Genomic DNA, 17437 nt, shown 5'->3' with positions numbered 1-17437 from the left:
CCAAAGCTGGCACTGCCGGAATAATCACCTTTGTCACTGTTGTGGTTATTTTCTGAAAAAGACAGAAAAACAAAAAGGCATATTAATTGACTTGTTCTGAGTTCAGAGAGCACTGGTGTTAAAATTAAATATTTTTTTTTAGAGAAAACTCATCTTCAGGATGTTGTGGTTCCCCTTTGAAGATCTTTCTTGTAGCTGCTGCGATCCTTGTTTGAGTCGTTCATATGTTCGATGAAAAAGATCATTAAATCTATCATTTTCAAATATAGTAATTTTAAGAAATTGTGAATCGTTTTTAATTTACATTTACTCACCTTTGCAATGTTGTGGTTGTTAGAGTGTTAGGTTTCTGACTACAGAGAATAACATATTTACAAAATAATATTTCTTAATAAAAAAAGGCAGTCCGTGCAGAAAACTATTGTGGTTTCTTGATTCAAGCCTGCCTCTGAATCCCAAACCACAAACCATTCTTTGGAGGAACGTTTTTGATAAAGAAAGACAGAAAAACAGAGCCTACCCGAGAGGCCAGACTTCAAGGTAAAAAGACAGTTTAAAGATTTATATTTGCAGATATTATCAGCAATCTGAGTCAAATTAATGTGTATTAAACAGAACCTAAATAAAAGAAATAAAATGCACCCAGTTTAAAAGACATTGTTTGAGTTTAATGATGAACTCAAAATGTAAAACAAAGTATGAAACATGTTTCTGGATTGATTAAACAGCAGAATCTAAATAAAAGAAATAAAATGCACCCAATGAAAAGACAGTTTGAGTGTAATGATGAACTCAAAATGTAAAACAAAGTATAATAATAATATACATTTGATTTATATAGCGCTTTTCTACAACTCAAAGACGCCTTACATTATGAGGGAGGGTAGATAAACAAGGACAGGCAAACAAATAAATATAGTAAAATAAAATAAACAGAAAAGTCAGTCAAGAGGTTTTGATTGAGAGGGGGGAGGGGGGCTTACAGAGTTGAAAAGATGTGTATGAAACACATGTGTTTACATGTGAAAAGACACTATTTTTCTGCCACCTCTTTTATGAGAGGACGTTGGAAGTTCACTAGTGCGCAACATACATGCACCAGTTTATCTGCGAAGTGCCTCAGGTGAGATGGAATGAACTTTAGGATCCTAAATTCTTTCAAACGAGCATTTGCTCTCTCGACGTGAATCCTATTTAGTGCGATAAGCTTTGTAGCCGGTGCTTCACTGTGTGTCGGCTGGCCATGACAGAGGAATGGGGGAATGTTGACAGTGACTCCTTCAGGAAGAATGTTCTGGATTAAGAATCCCTTGTCAGCCAATATCAGATCTCCAGGTTTGAAATGCTGAAGAACACCAGAATCCCGTACTATTTCTTTGTCACTTGTTGATCCTGGGTATAGTGTGCTGCAGTATGTGATCACAGCGTTTGGTGCTACCCCCAGCAGTAGTTTGAAGGAGTGCATGCCACGGTAAGCAGAGTAGGTCTCTTTCTGGATATCCATTTGCTTGGGGATAGCAATTTTGATGTCCGTACAATCCACTATCATTCTGCAGTTTTGGATGTGCCGAAATGAAGAAGGCAAGCTGGTTTTATTTTTCTCCCGGCTGGGAACAGTACTCATTATATCCTTAAAAAAGTAATTTATGGAGAACCTCTATAAATGTTACAATCACATTTCTGACAGTGCTTTCCCCGCAGTGAAAGAGTGCAGCCAGATGAAGGTGTGTGTCATTATGACGCAGTTTCATGAGGGTCATGAAAACTTGGTCTTCAAGACTCAGTGATTTGGGGAACCAACCTTCTGGGTATGTAATGGAACCCTCAAAACGAGCACCATACTCACACACAGCACTGAATGTGTCTATCTGGCAATCCTGTCTCCATCCGAAGAACCTTTTCACTCAGCTGAGAGACAGAATACTTGTCACGGCAGTAACTCTGCTTTGCCTTGGACTCCTCGAGCTGGATCTCTAGCTGCATTATGTGTCTTTGCTGAGATTGAAGTTTTTCTTCTACCGTGGTCGCTTGCTCCTCGGCATTCTCAGATAGTGGTTGAGGATCTTCATTAGCAGCCGCCTGTGTTGATGGACCTGCTTCGTCCTCAGTCATTAGACACGCAGCTCCTTCCTCCATTCCATCAATTATCCCTCTCAGACAGCAGGAATGCTCTTCTACATTCTGTGCTTCAAATGAAACAGGCCTTTTTCTCTTTTGTAAAGGAAAATGACAGCTGCAGATGCGGGAACTGGCATTGGGCTTCCTGTCAGCTCGTCTGTTGGGAAGATATAAAATATTAGTTTCATGGAAGTCACACCGTCACATATAAGAGCATTAAGACATACAGTACATAGGCTAAAACAAAACATCTAAGATATAACCTTGCACTTTGATAAGTCTCGTGAACATTTTCACTATTTTGACATTTGTAAAGATCAAAATTGAACTAAAAGAAATAAATGGTAGATTAATCCATATTGAAAATAGGTGTCAGCTGCTACACTAATTATAATAGTTAGATTTCTTAATTAAGATAAGATATTACTGTATTGATCCCAATTTGGGAAATGTTTGTGTTGCAGCAGCATAACAAGAAAAACTAAATATAAGTTGTTATTATATATACAAAAGTATGTGAGGGATGGAATATTAAATTGAATATAAATGTAAAATGTACAAGAGAAGCGATGGAGCAGAGAGTTCTCTGCCAGCCAGAGGTGATTTGTTATTAGTTCAATATGTCAAACTGATTTCCCTGACTACAATCTTTAGTCACATGGTGAAACGTTATGCTGCTTGTACTAATTAGACTTATCATATAAGCCACACAGGTTTTAATAGGATGTATTCATTATCTTTACTTATGTTACGGTCTTTTCAGCAGCGCCATCTCTAAAACGGCGATACAGTCACTACCCGTCATTTACATTTCACCGTGACATGGACAACAATGTAACGTCAGCTTACCTCATGGCACGAATCCAGACTCTCCTTTGGAAAACATTGGCTGGGAAACGAAAGAACGAGCACGTTTCATGCGAAGACCTGTGGCTGCAACCCGGAGCAAAGCAACAAACCATTGCGTAGCTAGTAGCGCTAGCCTTAGCTAACGTTAGCTAACGAAACAAACTGCCGAGTAAACTTGGAAAACACTGGTAATTAATTATTCTATAATTTGTAAAACTACGGTGTTAAAAAAAAAATACAGATTCTAATGGTCAGATATACAGATACTACAGATACTAGAGATAGGCAGGTACTTGCTTTCAAGCAGAACACGGGGGAACACAAAGTTAGCTGGAGTGTTTACGTGTTCGGCGTAATGACGTACAACGGCCTCGACCATTTCTGTAGTCCTATTCAGCCACTCGGTAACAACCATTGTTTTTCAGACACGTAAACTCTTCAAAAATCACCAGTGGGGTCACTGCTGATGTATTTAATGTCGTAGAACAAAACGTGATTTATCTCTTAAATTTGTGTCAACCACAGACCTTATTTCGAGCTATTTTCCAAAACCCTATGGAGAAAATGCATTGCTTTTTTGACGAAGGAACCGGAAGTGCTAAAAATGCTAACTTACTTCCGGGTTTTAGGACGCGTCACTGCGGTTCTCGTGATGTATTTCCTGTGTGTGCAGACCTGGAGGTGATGGAGAAGGAGTGGAGGGAGGTGGAGGAGCAGGTGGAGAGGCTGATGAGCGGTCAGGGGTCAGAGGTCACCGGGTGTGACCTGTGCCCGGAGCAGTGCAAACCGGCCTCTCTGAAGAAAACCGTCACCTACATCGTCTGCGCCGTCATTTTCAACGAGAAGGTTACCTCATCATCAGATTATTTTATAATAATAATAACAATAAAGCTTCATTTATACAGCACATTATACACACCAGGTGCAGCTCAAAGTGCTTTGACAAATTGGCACACATTACAAATTAAAACAGAGAGCAAGAAATTCACCTCACATCAGACAGTAAGACCTTTTTGGAAACATGCAGCGTAGCAACATGATATAACAGTTTGAGAGACACGAGGAGGTAAAAGGTATGATAATACAAATAAAATACAATACAATAAAACAAGACCCCCTTTGGAAAAATAAAGGAAGACATTAGAAAATAGATACAATAAAATATATTTTAAAAGGGCTGTCAGTCGATTAAAATATTTAATCGCATGATTGTCCATAGTTAATCGCGATTAATCGCACATTTTTGATCTGTTCTAAATGTACCTTAGAGGAATATTTTTCAAGTTTTTAATACTCTTATCAACATATGAGTGGACAAATATGCTTTATGCTAATGTTTATTATCATTTGAACAATGACAAATATTCTCATGAATATTAAACACAACAACCTGGAACCTCTCTCATACAATAATACAATACAAATGGTGTGTGTGTGTGTGTGTGTGTGTGTGTGTGTGTGTGTGTGTGTGTGTGTGTGTGTGTGTGTGTGTGTGTGTGTGTGTGTGTGTGTGTGTGTGTGTGTGTGTGTGTGTGTGTGTGTGTGTGTGTGTGTGTGTGTGTGTGTGTGTGTGTGTGTGTGATATGGATCGTTGGAGCTATGTGCAGCTCAAGGCATATGCTCGAACGGGAGCTGCCTGGACGCTGCAATCATGTTGCGCACTATCCGAGCTGAGTGTGCTGACTTCTCCTACAATGTCCCGCTGTCTGCTTCCTGCATCAAGTCAAGTGCTCGGCGCAGTTGTGGCGAAATGTCGCTCCTCTGTTTTCATTTAAACAGCTCCTTATATCCGTTAGCGCAGCTAGCTAGCACCCGATGCTAACAACAACAATGCACGTAAGGTCTCTCTCTCGCTCGCTCGGGCCACACATACACACACCCTCCTGGTCCTCCCGATGGCCAGTCGGTGCCTGTCCGTGAGCGTGGAAGTGTGGTCTGCTGCAAGCAGGCAGCAGGAGCGGGGCTGTCTGCATCAGCTTGTAGATGGTATTTTAAACTCGATGCGCTCTGAAACTACGGGGCGGCCGAGGACAAAAAATACACATGCGTTAATCGGGTAAAAATAATTAGTGGCGTTAATTTTTTTTGCGTTAACGCGTTATTAACGCCCTAAAAATATATATATACAGTGTATATTTAAAAAATATATATATTTTATTGTATCTATTTATATATACAGAATAGATATAGATATAAAATAAAATAATAATACAAATAGAAACGTAATAATAATTTGAATAAAGGTTAGGATTAAAAGACCAACTTAAAAGGAAATGTTGCTCATAAAACTGTTAAGTAAATAATGATTTTTGATTTTAGAATAGCACAATCGCCCAACCCTACTCTTTTATTAAATAGCGAGCCCATTCAATGAGTCACTGAGTACACGTATCTTGGTGTCGTGCTCGACCACAAGCTCAGGTGGATGTTTGGTCTGAGAAGATAAATGCCAAGTCTCAACAAAGAATGTTTTTTTTACGTAAATGATTGTCTTTTAATGTCGGCAACAGATGGTGAAGATGTTTTATCATGCTTTTATTGAAAGTGTGCTCTCCTTCGGCGTCAGATGCTGGTTCGGCAACGCCACTGAGGCTCAGACAAAGTCAGTCAGGAGGGCCGTAACATGGTCCAGTGAATGGACAGGAATCTCATTTGCTAATATAGAATGCTTACAAGGACATACTGTAGTTTTAAAATTAGCACACAATATTGTGAGTGACCTGAGGCACCCTCTTGCCTCTTACTTCGAGCTGTTGCCACCCGGGCGGAGATATCGTGCCCCTCTGTTAAAAAAGAACAGATCTCGGCTGTCTTTCGTCCCACAAGCCATCCAACTCCTGAATCAATGATGGCTCAGACGCACTGTTTACCCAGCCGGTCTGGCCCTGTCCCCCCTATTTCGCAAATGAGGGTTTATAGGCCCCTTGTCATGTCTGCCGATATCTGGTTTTCTTATGTCTGTTTGTTTGTATCTGTGTCTATGTTGTTGTCAGTGATGTGATGTATTGTCTTAACTTTTTAAATGCCTTTGTGATGTGCTGAAACCCATTTTCCCCTCGGGGACTAATAAACGAATACTATACTATACTAATATAAGTAAAAACCTACAAAATCTGTAAAATAAATAAAAAAATAAAGAAATGTGTGTGTGACTGTGTGTGTGTGTGTGTGTGTGTGTGTGTGTGTGTGTGTGTGTGTGTGTGTGTGTGTGTGTGTGTGTGTGTGTGTGTGTGTGTGTGTGTGTGTGTGTGTGTGTGTGTGTGTGTGTGTGTGTGTGTGTGTGTGTGTGTGTGTGTGTGTGTGAACCACCAGAAGGAGGTGCTGATGGTGCAGGAGGCGAGGCAGGACTGCTATAAGCAGTGGTACCTGCCTGCAGGGAGGGTGGAGGTGGGGGAGAGCCTGGAGGAGGCCATGAGAAGGGAGGTAAGCATTGTCAAAACGTGTAATAGAGTGGTGCAGTGATGACGTATTTGTGAAGGCCGATCCGGAAAGTTAGCATCAACTGGATTTTGGAATATTGCAGGAAATAATATCTGTAGCAAACAAACTACACTGAAAAAACTGAAATGTTGAGTTAATTAAATGTTTTATGTCAACACATGTTACATAACTGTATTGTGTTAGTTGAAAGCAATAATAATAAGTTGAACCTAATATTTTTATACTAAATATGTTTGCTTGTAACTAACAGTTGTGTTGACATTATACATTTAATTAAAGTCAACGTTTCAGTTATTTTGTGTGTGATAGTTGAAGCAAAAATGCAATCGTCAAAGGTTTATATAAACAAAATGCTTCAGTCACATGGATGGTATCACCGCAAGGCTAAAGGCGGCTATTATTTGGTGTGTTGATCTTTAATAGTCTCTTTTAATCCCTTGTTAGCAACCACCGTTTTTATGACACATAGAAGCTTCAGAAATTCCCAGTTGGGTATTTACTGACTTATGTTATGTCGTACAACAAAAGTTAAAAACCTTTAGCTGTTTACCACAGACATTATTTCAGGCATCTAACCAAATACAAATGAAAAACTGACTTTGAGAAAAGGGAACTGAAAGTGCTCAATTGCTAACTGATTTACAGTAACCTCTCTACACATGTTACTAGTTACTTAAAATAAAAGTAAAGTTTTCCTTTATGATATAACTGTCTGTGTAGATGTACTGATTACACTACGTTTGAGTAACTTCCACAAAAAGAACGAAAGAACTATGGCATATGCATTCTAAAGTAAATAATGTTTAATAGCATGTAAATAAAGCACAGAAGTGTATTGCATATCATTACAAATTCAGTGGTGTGTGATATTAGAAAGCCTAATAAGTACGGTGGCCCTTTAGTGCAAAACACAACAGCATTTCAGAAAACGCCACAGCATTTCACATTGGATGGAAAGGGTATTCCTTAGAGCAGGGGTCGGCAACCCGCGGCCCACGGTAAGCCCTCTGCTCTGGCTCCCTTGAGCTTAGACAAAAATAAGAAGGAAATTAAATAAAAGTATTTGTTGGACTATTTATATTTTGTTGCATGGTTGAAAATGTTTCGTATCTTGTATTTTGAGGTGATACTGTGACACATAAATAAAAAACAAAACGTTTTTAATTAGGTCAACTAAAATATGCGTCACATCCTGCTACGGTCCCGCGCGAGCGCCTTTTCTTGGAGGCGAATAACCTGACCCCCGGCTCGATAAGCGAACTATGGATCAATCAAAGAAAAGTACCGGAAGAACACAGGATTTAATTCTGCGTGGACAGAGTTATCTGCTTTCACAGCAAACGATGCTGGTTTACCGGTATGTCTGATATGTAGAGAGAAGTTGTCAACGGTGGTGCAGCCTTTACGTATCGAGGAACAACACGGGAGAGGAAGCCAGCTGACGATCTTCAGTCATCATTCAATGGGGTATGTCATTTATTTCAGAAAACACTTTTTGTTATATTCCATGGAATGCTCTTAACGTCCCGATAGCAATGAATATAATAATAATAATAATAATGCATTTTATTTATGGGCGCCTTTCAAAGCTCTCAAGGACACATTACAGAGCATAAAAAACAAGCAACAAAGAAGAGCACACAGTAATACAAGACTTAAAAAATACTTAAAAAACAGACTTAAAAACAACAATCAGTTTAGCAGAGATTAAGAAATGGAATACGCCAGTTTAAAAAGGTGTGTTTTCAGGCTGGATTTGAAGGTTGGGAGTGAGTCCATATTGCGGATGTCTTGTGGACATACTATATATTAAAGGTGGGGTAGGTAAGTTTGAGAAACCGGCTCGAGATCGCTAGGATTTGAAAATACACAACCGGAGAAAATCTGCCACTTCCTTACAGAGCCCCTCCTCCAACACACACAAACGCGCACATGACCAATGAGGGCACGAGATAAGTTTGTGCCCCGATGGAAGGCTGACAGGCAGGTAGGCCATCCAGTTAAAAAGTTGTACTTTTTACAGTATTACGGCTTCTACAGATGACATTTTTTTATGGATTTTTTGTCCAGTTTCTGAACAGATATGAGGAGCTGTGAGCTCTGAGTGTGTGCTAACAGCTAACGGCTGATGTGTTGGGACCATAGACTGGTTGGGACATGTTGCGCTGTCAGGTGCTGACCAATCACGAAGCGCCATTTCTTGACTGCAGCAAAAACAACCAATCACAGCAGTGCTTCTCTGGCTGGCTCTGTCCAATCACAAACAAGAAGTGTTCTCCCTAAAGGAATACCCTTTCCGTCCAATGTGAAATGCTGTGGCGTTTTCTGAAATGCTGTTGTGTTTTGTGAAATGTTGTGATGTCTTGCACTTCAGGGTCACCGTATACTACCCTAACACGCTCCCTGTTGCCTGGGATACCACTCTGGTTGTCTGCAGGTAAAGGAAGAGGCGGGGTTTGACTGCGAACCAATCACCTTGCTGCTGATCCAGGAGCAGGGACCACAGTGGATCCGCTTTAACTTCCTCGCCAAAATCACAGGTATGATGTCACACTCACATGTTAGTCGTTCTGTGCCTTTTAGAATCCTCCTCGACAATATAGAGTGGTGCAGTGACGCGTTCTAAAACCCAGAAGTAAGCTGCGCTCGGGTTCCCTCGACAAAAAGGCGATGGGATTTCTCCATAGGATTTTGGAAAATAGCTCGAAATAAGGTCTGTGGAAAACGAACCTGTTTGATAAATGCACGTTTTGTTCAGCCGGATAATATCCACATGTCTACCCTACTTTTATCATTTTCGAATCATAAATCTAATTGATAGATTTATGATTAGAAAATTATAAAAGTGTTGTGTCTCTGAACTTTAAGAGGCCGTATATGCTTTTTGTGATTTTCCCTTTCCTGTAGTGTGTTATCTAGGTTTTAGTGCATGTAAATTGTCTGCAAAGGCTAAAATCCCTTTGTTCACTCCAGAGGGAGATTCTCTCCCAAACACTCCCCCCCCGCCTGAAACACCTCTATCGGACTCATTTGTTTACTTCCTGAAACTATTGATATCGCTATGTAACGCTGGCGCTTCTATTGGCTAGCACTCCAACAAATTGTAAGGGGCAGGACATCGCTAAGTTGTTCACCAATCATAACAGAGCCTACCAGCTAACCAATCAGAGCAGACTGGGCTCTGGTTTCAGACAGAGGGTGAAAAGAGGTGCTGCAGCACAGGCAGTATGAGAAAAATAAAGAGCTTTTTGAACATTAAAGCATGGAGACATGTCACAGAATAGGACTTACTTAAGATTTATTATAGGAATATATTACGGTGTAGATAGCTTAAGGTGTTTTTCTTTAGATGTGTAACAACTTGTTTGTGATTCTGTGTGTCAGGTGGAAGTCTAAAGACTCTTTTAGAAGCAGATCAGGAGTCTCTTCAGGCCGGCTGGTGGGACAGAAAGGCTGTCCTCCCTCTGAGAGGACGAGACATCATCCGCATCATCGACTGCGGGCTCAAGTACAACATTAAACTCTGAGTCTCTTTGCTAAGAAAAGCTAAAGATGTCCTAAACACGTTACGATTAAACTCAGATATATCTTTAGAGAAGACTCTCGCTGTCCTTTTCTACAAAACTTACACATTTTTACATTATGTCCTACAAAACATATAAGGAAATGTTTTCTTAAAATTACAGCATGCATGCTATTTTTGATATCTTTTGTGGTTTTTGATTTAGTATCAGTTTTGTTTTGATAAAGCTTTTTAAGTAAATGAATGGGGGGAAATCAACCCTGCATCAAAACAGTTTCCAGTAACAAAAATAGTCAAAAATGTATCAAATTACAGGAAGTTGGTTAAAAGAAGAGAACTTAATAAACTGTTGGTGGAACAAATATTGTAAATAAAAAATATATATTCAAAAAGAAATCATCATAATTTGAAATCAAGTTATTATTCTTGACGATAGATGGAAAAAATGGGTGAGGTATACAAGACAAGACATGACCATGACTCTCCAGTTAGATATGACAAATTGTCTGCTGTGCTGCTTTCAGGTACTGTCAGGAACCCTGGCATCCTGTCACACTACCGTTAGACCTGAGCTGCCGTCACATTGTGCAGAAACTCATCCTGGTTTTCACCAACGCTGCGGACAAGATCTGGCTCCTGCTGATCAAAGGTACCTGGCTGCTGATCAGAAACTAACTCACTTCAGATGTTTGATTGATTTGCCTGGCTAACTCCTGAAAAGTCAAAAAGTATTTCACTTAAATCTTTTTCGGCTTAGAAAAACTAAATACAATTGTTGTAATCTCAATGAATATGTTGGTTTTCCCATCAAGAAGTTTTCTACTACAAGGATTTGTCCTTTGTTTGTTGCTCTACCTTCCTGTAGTTCTTCATTAAAGCTTTATCTGCCATTCATATTTATTAGGGCTGTCAGTCGATTAAAATAGTTAATCGCGATTAATCGCAAATTAATCGCACATTTTTTATCTGTTCTAAATGTACCTTAGAGCTAGAGGGATATTTTAAGTTTTTAATACTCTTATATATGAGTGGACACCTGGAACCTCTCTCATACAATACAGTGTGTGCGCGTGCGTGTGCGTGTGCATGTGCGTGTGTGTGTGTGTGTGTGTGTGTGTGTGTGTGGAGAGACACTGTGATGGATCGTTGGAGCTATGTGCAACTCACGGCATATGCTCGAACGGGAGCTGCCTGGACGCTGCAATCATGTTGCGCACTATCCGAGCTGAGTGTGCTGACTTCTCCTACAATGTCCCGCTGTCTGGCTTCCTGCATAAAGTCAAGTGCTCGGCGCAGTTGTCGGCGAAATGTCGCTCCTCTGTTTTCATTGAAACAGCTCCTTATATCCGTTAGCGCAGCTAGCAAGCACCAGATGCTAACAACAACAATACACGTAAGGTGTGCACGTTCTCTGTCTCTCGCTCGCTCGGGCCACACATACACACACCCTCCCGGTCCTCCCGATGGCCAGTCAGTGCCTGACGGTGAGCGTGGAAGTGTGGTCTGCCGCAAGCGGCGGCAGGAGCGGGGCTGTCTGCATCAGCTTGTAGATGGTATTTTAAACTCGATGCGCTCTGAAACTACGGGGCGGCCGAGGACAAAAAATACACATGCGTTAATCGCGTTAAAATAATTAGTGGCGTTAATTTGTTTGTTTTTTGCGTTAACGCGTTAACTTGACAGCCCTAATATTTATATAACAACAAATCTGTCTCTTCCCATTTCACTTGCTTCAGATAAATAACAGATAGAAAACAAAACCACACATAGGGGCATTATAATTGAGTATTTGCATTAACACTTTACAAACTGTTTCCCAAATCAGAGTTATTTCAGAAGTTTGCCGTTATCTTCATTAAATGATCCAATAGTGATGACCCGGGGAGAAAAGAACACTTTATTATTTCTGAAGCGTAAAAGAATCACGAGAAGTAAAAAGCTAACATTAGACTATAAAGGAATTACATCACGGTCACATGACTTCATGTCACCAGCGCTAAGCTAAAGGCAGCTCATATTCAGCATGATTATGTTTAGTAGTCCAGTTTAGCATTTTTAGCCGTTTTTATGACACATAGAAGCTTCAAACATTCATCAGTGGGGTATTTACTAACAGGCATCTAACCAAATTCACATACATCAAATTGTGACTTAAAGATGAGCGAACAGGAAGTTCCAAAATGCTAACTAATTTCCGAGTTATAGGACTAATTCCTGCACCACTACTAAATTTGGCTCTAAATCCAAAATACATACACCAAATCCTCTGGTCAACTGTCCTTCTTGTCTTGGACACACGCCTACTCCAATATTTCTGGCGCCGGTGTTACCTTTGCTTAGTTTTTCATATTTCTATGTGCCATGTTGGATAGGTAAGTTTCCCAGTTGTTCAATGTAAATCATGATTATATGTATGGAAGCCTAACTGGAAACTCTTCCTTGATAAGAGGAACACTACCCATAACAGATTTTCATTTTCCTTTTAACACAAAAATAGCTTAGTGAGGCTACAGACATTTTCTGTACAGTGTTTTTAAGGAAAAAGCTGCATATTTTTAAATGTATTTGTGTCCATGCACAAATGGAAACTTGGTCACACTGTTAATGTTACATTCACATTTTAAAAATTTGAATTTTGATATTGTTCACTGAACATCAGGGTATGACTTTCAATGACTTTAAAACCTTTTTTATTTTATTTTTATATGGTCGTGAATATGAAAAATCGAATTGGATTGCATGTATTATTTTTCAATTTAATTCAGATTACATCAACATATGTGAGAAATTAATTGATATTGTTGAAATAGATGTTCATACTAAATGAGACACAAACCTCCTCCATGTGTCTCTGTGTTTGTATCTGAATCTCCATGAACTAACTAGGAATGGGAATGATTAATCGAATATTCGATTTTTTTATGGGAGGGGTGCCTAAATTGATTACACATTATCAAATGTATTAATTAAATGTATACGACAGTGCCATTTTAAATATCAAAGAAAAATATCAAAGAAAAAAAAACATGTGTAACGTTCCACTCTAACGGAGAGTCCTACACAACAAACGAAAATGTATTTATTATTAAAACCTTCTTTTTTTTTTAAACATAAAAAAAAAAAGTATAGGATTCGTAAATGCTGTTAACCGTTTTTTTGGGGGTCGAATATTCGAATATTAATTTGCTTTCAAATTCCAATCCCGATAACTAACCCACCCCCCTTCTCTCTCAGCCCCCGGGCTCCACCTCCCCTCGGCTGCTGCAGTGAAGACCCACGCTGTGACGTGGGCGGCCAACATGGTGGTGCAGGAGGCGCTGCCGACGGCGTACTACGACCATGACGTCAACACTCTGGGCGTCTTTAGCCTGCAGCACAGTGGCCAGCAGCAGGGCAGGACGGACGGCGTGTGCTTCAACACGCTGGTGGTGCTGGTGCCCGACCGCGTCCAGCGCAACCAGGACGGCGAGAAGGTGGAGTCAACGGGGATGCTGCAGCCTCCACCCGTAGAAAACCCTCGATACCTCTGGCATGAAGTCCACAAACAGACACTGAGAGAGAAACTGCTGGAAAAGATCAAAAACACCTCCATCTTACCTCTCCACAGCATGTACTGAGCACGTTCTACCCAGAGGTGTAAAGTAACTAAGTAAATGTATTCAAGTACTTAAGAACAATTTTGAGATACTTTACTTCAGTATTTCCATGTTAGTTTACTTTGTACTTCTACTCCACTACAATTCAGAGGTAAATGGTGTACTTTTATTCCACTACATTTATTTAAAACCTTCAGTTACTTTACAGATGAATGATGTGAAATCTAATCAAGTGTTGAATCAGACTTTAGTTCCACCTGGAGTAAATCCACCAGCTACCCTGCAGTCTACAAAGTACTTCAGACTAGCTGCACCTCCACCAGCTACCCTGCAGTCTACAAAGTACTTCAGACTAGCTGCACCTTCACCAGCTACCCTGCAGTCTACAAAGTACTTCAGACTAGCTGCACCTTCACCAGCTACCCTGCAGTCTACAAAGTACTTCAGACTAGCTGCACCTTCACCAGCTACCCTGCAGTCTACAAAGTACTTCAGACTAGCTGCACCTTCACCAGCTACCCTGCAGTCTACAAAGTACTTCAGACTAGCTGCACCTTCACCAGCTACCCTGCAGTCTACAAAGTACTTCAGACTAGCTGCACCTTCACCAGCTACCCTGCAGTCTACAAAGTACTTCAGACTAGCTGCACCTTCACCAGCTACCCTGCAGTCTACAAAGCCATTCAGACTAGCTGCACCTTCACCAGCTTTGAGAACACTTTCATGATCAATCATTATAAAACACATCATATATATTATTCTGAAATGGACCAATCTGCACAACGACTACTTTTACTGTCTTTCACTATATTTTGATGCGAGTTCTTTTGTACTTTTCCATGAGTAACATGTAACAATGCAGGACTTTTACTTACGTAACAGAGTATTCCTACACTCTACTTTCACTCAAGTACAAGATCTGAGTACTTCTCTCACCTCTGGTTATATCTTATCACTGTATCATTCATTAAGACCCCTTTTCCACTGAGATTAATTCTGTTCTAGTTCCTTGCTGGTTCCACTGTTGCTTCATCTTGCGAACCACTTAAGGATCAGTTTTCTTCTCTTCAAGTTTATATCTTGTTGGTCGAATGCACTTATTGTCAGCTAAATGCAATGTAATGTAATGTAATAACATAACTGTAGTAGGTTAGTTGAGAGCAATAATATTAAGTTATCCTAATATTTTTTATTTAAACTTAATATTATTGCTTTCCTAACCTAATACTGCTAACTGACATTTGTTGACATAATACATTTAATTTGAGTCAACATTTCAGTTTGTTAGTGTTCAAAGCCAGATTGAATGTGTGGTACACCCCAAAGATTGTACAATTATTTGTGTATTTACTTTTATTTATTTTTACTAAACAGTGAATTTATTGTTTTGAAAAGCTCAACATTATCTGTTTTTATTTTGATGACATTCATATAATGTTATGGTTTATCTGTACTGTTTGAGAAGCAGTACGAGTAAGTAGTGCCAAGGCCTTTGGCAGGTGAGCGGTGACATCTGGGTTATTTTAGGGGGGACACTTCCGCCCCCTCCTCAGAAGCAATCCAGACGATCAACCGGATCCTTTGTCTAATTCTTGCTGCTGCACTTTTCTGTTTTCTACAGATATAATGTATTGTTGCTGTGGTACCCAAGCTGTTGGGACCCGTAACAAATGCAAGCACGACCTGTTCAGTTTTACAGTCTCCTCCAGTGTAATGTTACTTATGATATGCCACTATGGTTCAGCTGCGGTTGTTGACTGCTGCTGTGGTTTGCCGCCCGTGCTACAACAGGTGTTTAACCTAATGTTTCCTATCACCAGCTGAAAGTAATGAGTCAGTGTCTGACTGTCAAACCAGTAATGTCTCCTGGTGCACATTTCTTCATAAATGTTTTATTTTAAATTGACAATGTTAGGCAACATAGCACCGTCAATAATGGATTGTATGAGACTTCCGGTGAGGGCAGCGTGTAGAGACGGAGTTTTGTTGAGCTCCTCATGAGAACGACTAATGTCAGAATATTGCTCTTTTAAAACCACTTGAACTGACTCCAAGCGACTTGATACACAAGTTATAGCCAGACGATTGCTGAGTAAATATGCCGAAAAATCGCCAGGGAAACAACAAGTTGGAGCCGGCGGCGGAGGCTAGCGCTAATGCTAACCTGGCAGACGACGCAGACATCAACGACCAACACGTGGTACTTAACGCTATTGCGTCTCTTAAACAGGACCTGGTGGCGAAAATTGAAGAAAAGGCGATAGCCCTGTCGACGGAACTCAAAATGCAGACTACCCAGATTTGGACGGAATTACGAAGTGTGGTGGAACAAGTCAACAAAAGAATTGAAGTAACTGAGGGCCGAGTATCTGAGCTGGAGGCTGAGGTTAGCAACCACTCGGACTCAATCACCTGCATGACATCAGATATTACTGATATGAAAAAAGAACTGGCGACACTGAGGGACCGTTGCGAGGATTTGGAGGCAAGATCACGTCGCTGTAATATCCGCATTATAGGAGTGAAGGAAGGACGGGAGCATGGGAAGCATCCATCTCAGTTTGTGGCTGATATGCTAAAAGTTTCCCTTGGTCTCGACAAGCCCCCGACCCTGGACCGGGCGCACTGCGCTCTCCGCAGCAGAGCGACACAAGACAGGCTCCCACTGCGGGCTTTTATTGGGAAATTCCACTATCTCTCCGAAAAATAATCGCTGCTAAAGAAAGCAATAGAGATGAAATCAGTGACGACCCCCGACGGTGACCAGATCCGGCTTCTGCCGGACTTTACTCAGGCGGTGAGTAAACAGCGGGCAGCCTTTACCGAGGTGAGAGGGCTGCTGTGGAGCTGTGAGGGAGTGCGCTACGGCCTGAAATACCCTGCCATACTGATGATCACAACATCGCGGGGCCAAGAGGCAAGTTTCAGCAATCCAAAACTGGCAAAGGAGTTCGTTTTTAACAAGGTGGTGCAAGGCTTCAGAATGGACATGTTGGTGAGTATTGGCCAAGGGCACACATTCCAGCTCCATATGCTGTAGATGGAGACGAGAACCAACTCGGCCGGACAATATATGTGGTTATGTTTGGGAAATATTTTCTTTCTCCATATCTAGAATTCTCAGGATTTCCCATTTGATAACGTTTCTTTTTTCTTTATTGTTCTTGCTTGGAAACAATTTGGTGCTACCAAGCCACGTCACGGACAATAATATCATTGTGTAACCATATGGGACATTAACGTTTTATTTTATTGAGCCATAACATGTTCAGGGCTGTTACATTACCTAGCTGATATTTCAAACTAGGATGTCGCTATATTCAGCATTGCCTGGTCAGCTGAAGAGAAGGAGCTATATTGGGTTAATTGTTCAGTTCTCATGGTAAGCAGTTTAGGAGAAGAGGTGTACTGGAAGTGCAAGCAGTCTCCATGCGGGAGACAAGCATAACGTTTGTCATGTTGTCATTGTGTTTTATGTTTGTGAAAATGTATGTGTACAAGTGCTCATCCTCCCCTTCCCACCCTTTTTTTTTGTTTTTGTTTGTTTTTGTTCTTTCGCTACAACCCTTTTACCAAGCTCAGGGACTCCCCTATGCAGTATCATAAATTGAAGGATCATATCGATGGCGTCTGTAGATAAAGGTATAGGCAGTGTCAAGGAGTGAACTCTGAGGCATGAACTCAATTGCACGACTCAAACTCAGACTCGGATAGTGTTTCAAAATAAAGACTTTACTGGGATTTGCACAGTAATGAAAACAAGGAAAACAAAAACACTCTTTCGAGGAAAACTAGAACAGTGATCGATAACATAGATCCGTGAGAAGTCCGTGAAGTAAGCAGGAACGTAGGTCATAGAGAGACAACAAACTGACAATGAACAGGAGGGAGCTAACACAATACACAGGTA

General features: G+C 40.6%; 1 protein-coding gene across 2 annotated transcripts in view; it reads left to right on the top strand.

The window, feature by feature from the left end:
- The window catches only part of nudt18 (nudix (nucleoside diphosphate linked moiety X)-type motif 18), a 29253-nt gene extending 15351 nt beyond the window's left edge, over window positions 1-13902 (top strand). Inside the window, exons 1-6 of one of the 2 annotated variants that reach the window (XM_034091590.2) lie at window positions 3645-3813; window positions 6280-6390; window positions 8846-8948; window positions 9793-9916; window positions 10456-10580; window positions 13166-13902. In XM_034091590.2, coding sequence (XP_033947481.1) covers window positions 3652-3813; window positions 6280-6390; window positions 8846-8948; window positions 9793-9916; window positions 10456-10580; window positions 13166-13548 — 1008 coding nt within the window. In that variant the 5' untranslated portion in view covers window positions 3645-3651 and the 3' untranslated portion in view covers window positions 13549-13902. Of the gene's footprint in view, window positions 1-3644; window positions 3814-6279; window positions 6391-8845; window positions 8949-9792; window positions 9917-10455; window positions 10581-13165 lie in introns of those variants that run through there. The other variant, XM_034091589.2, reaches the window with a different exon arrangement.
- The last annotated feature ends 3535 nt before the right edge of the window (window positions 13903-17437 follow it).

Source organism: Pseudochaenichthys georgianus, chromosome 9 (genome assembly GCF_902827115.2).
Source record: "Pseudochaenichthys georgianus chromosome 9, fPseGeo1.2, whole genome shotgun sequence".
NCBI classification, from domain to species: domain Eukaryota; kingdom Metazoa; phylum Chordata; class Actinopteri; order Perciformes; family Channichthyidae; genus Pseudochaenichthys; species Pseudochaenichthys georgianus.
The sequence above is the reverse complement of the archived record's forward strand: the minus strand, read 5'-3'. Positions and strand labels throughout refer to the sequence as shown.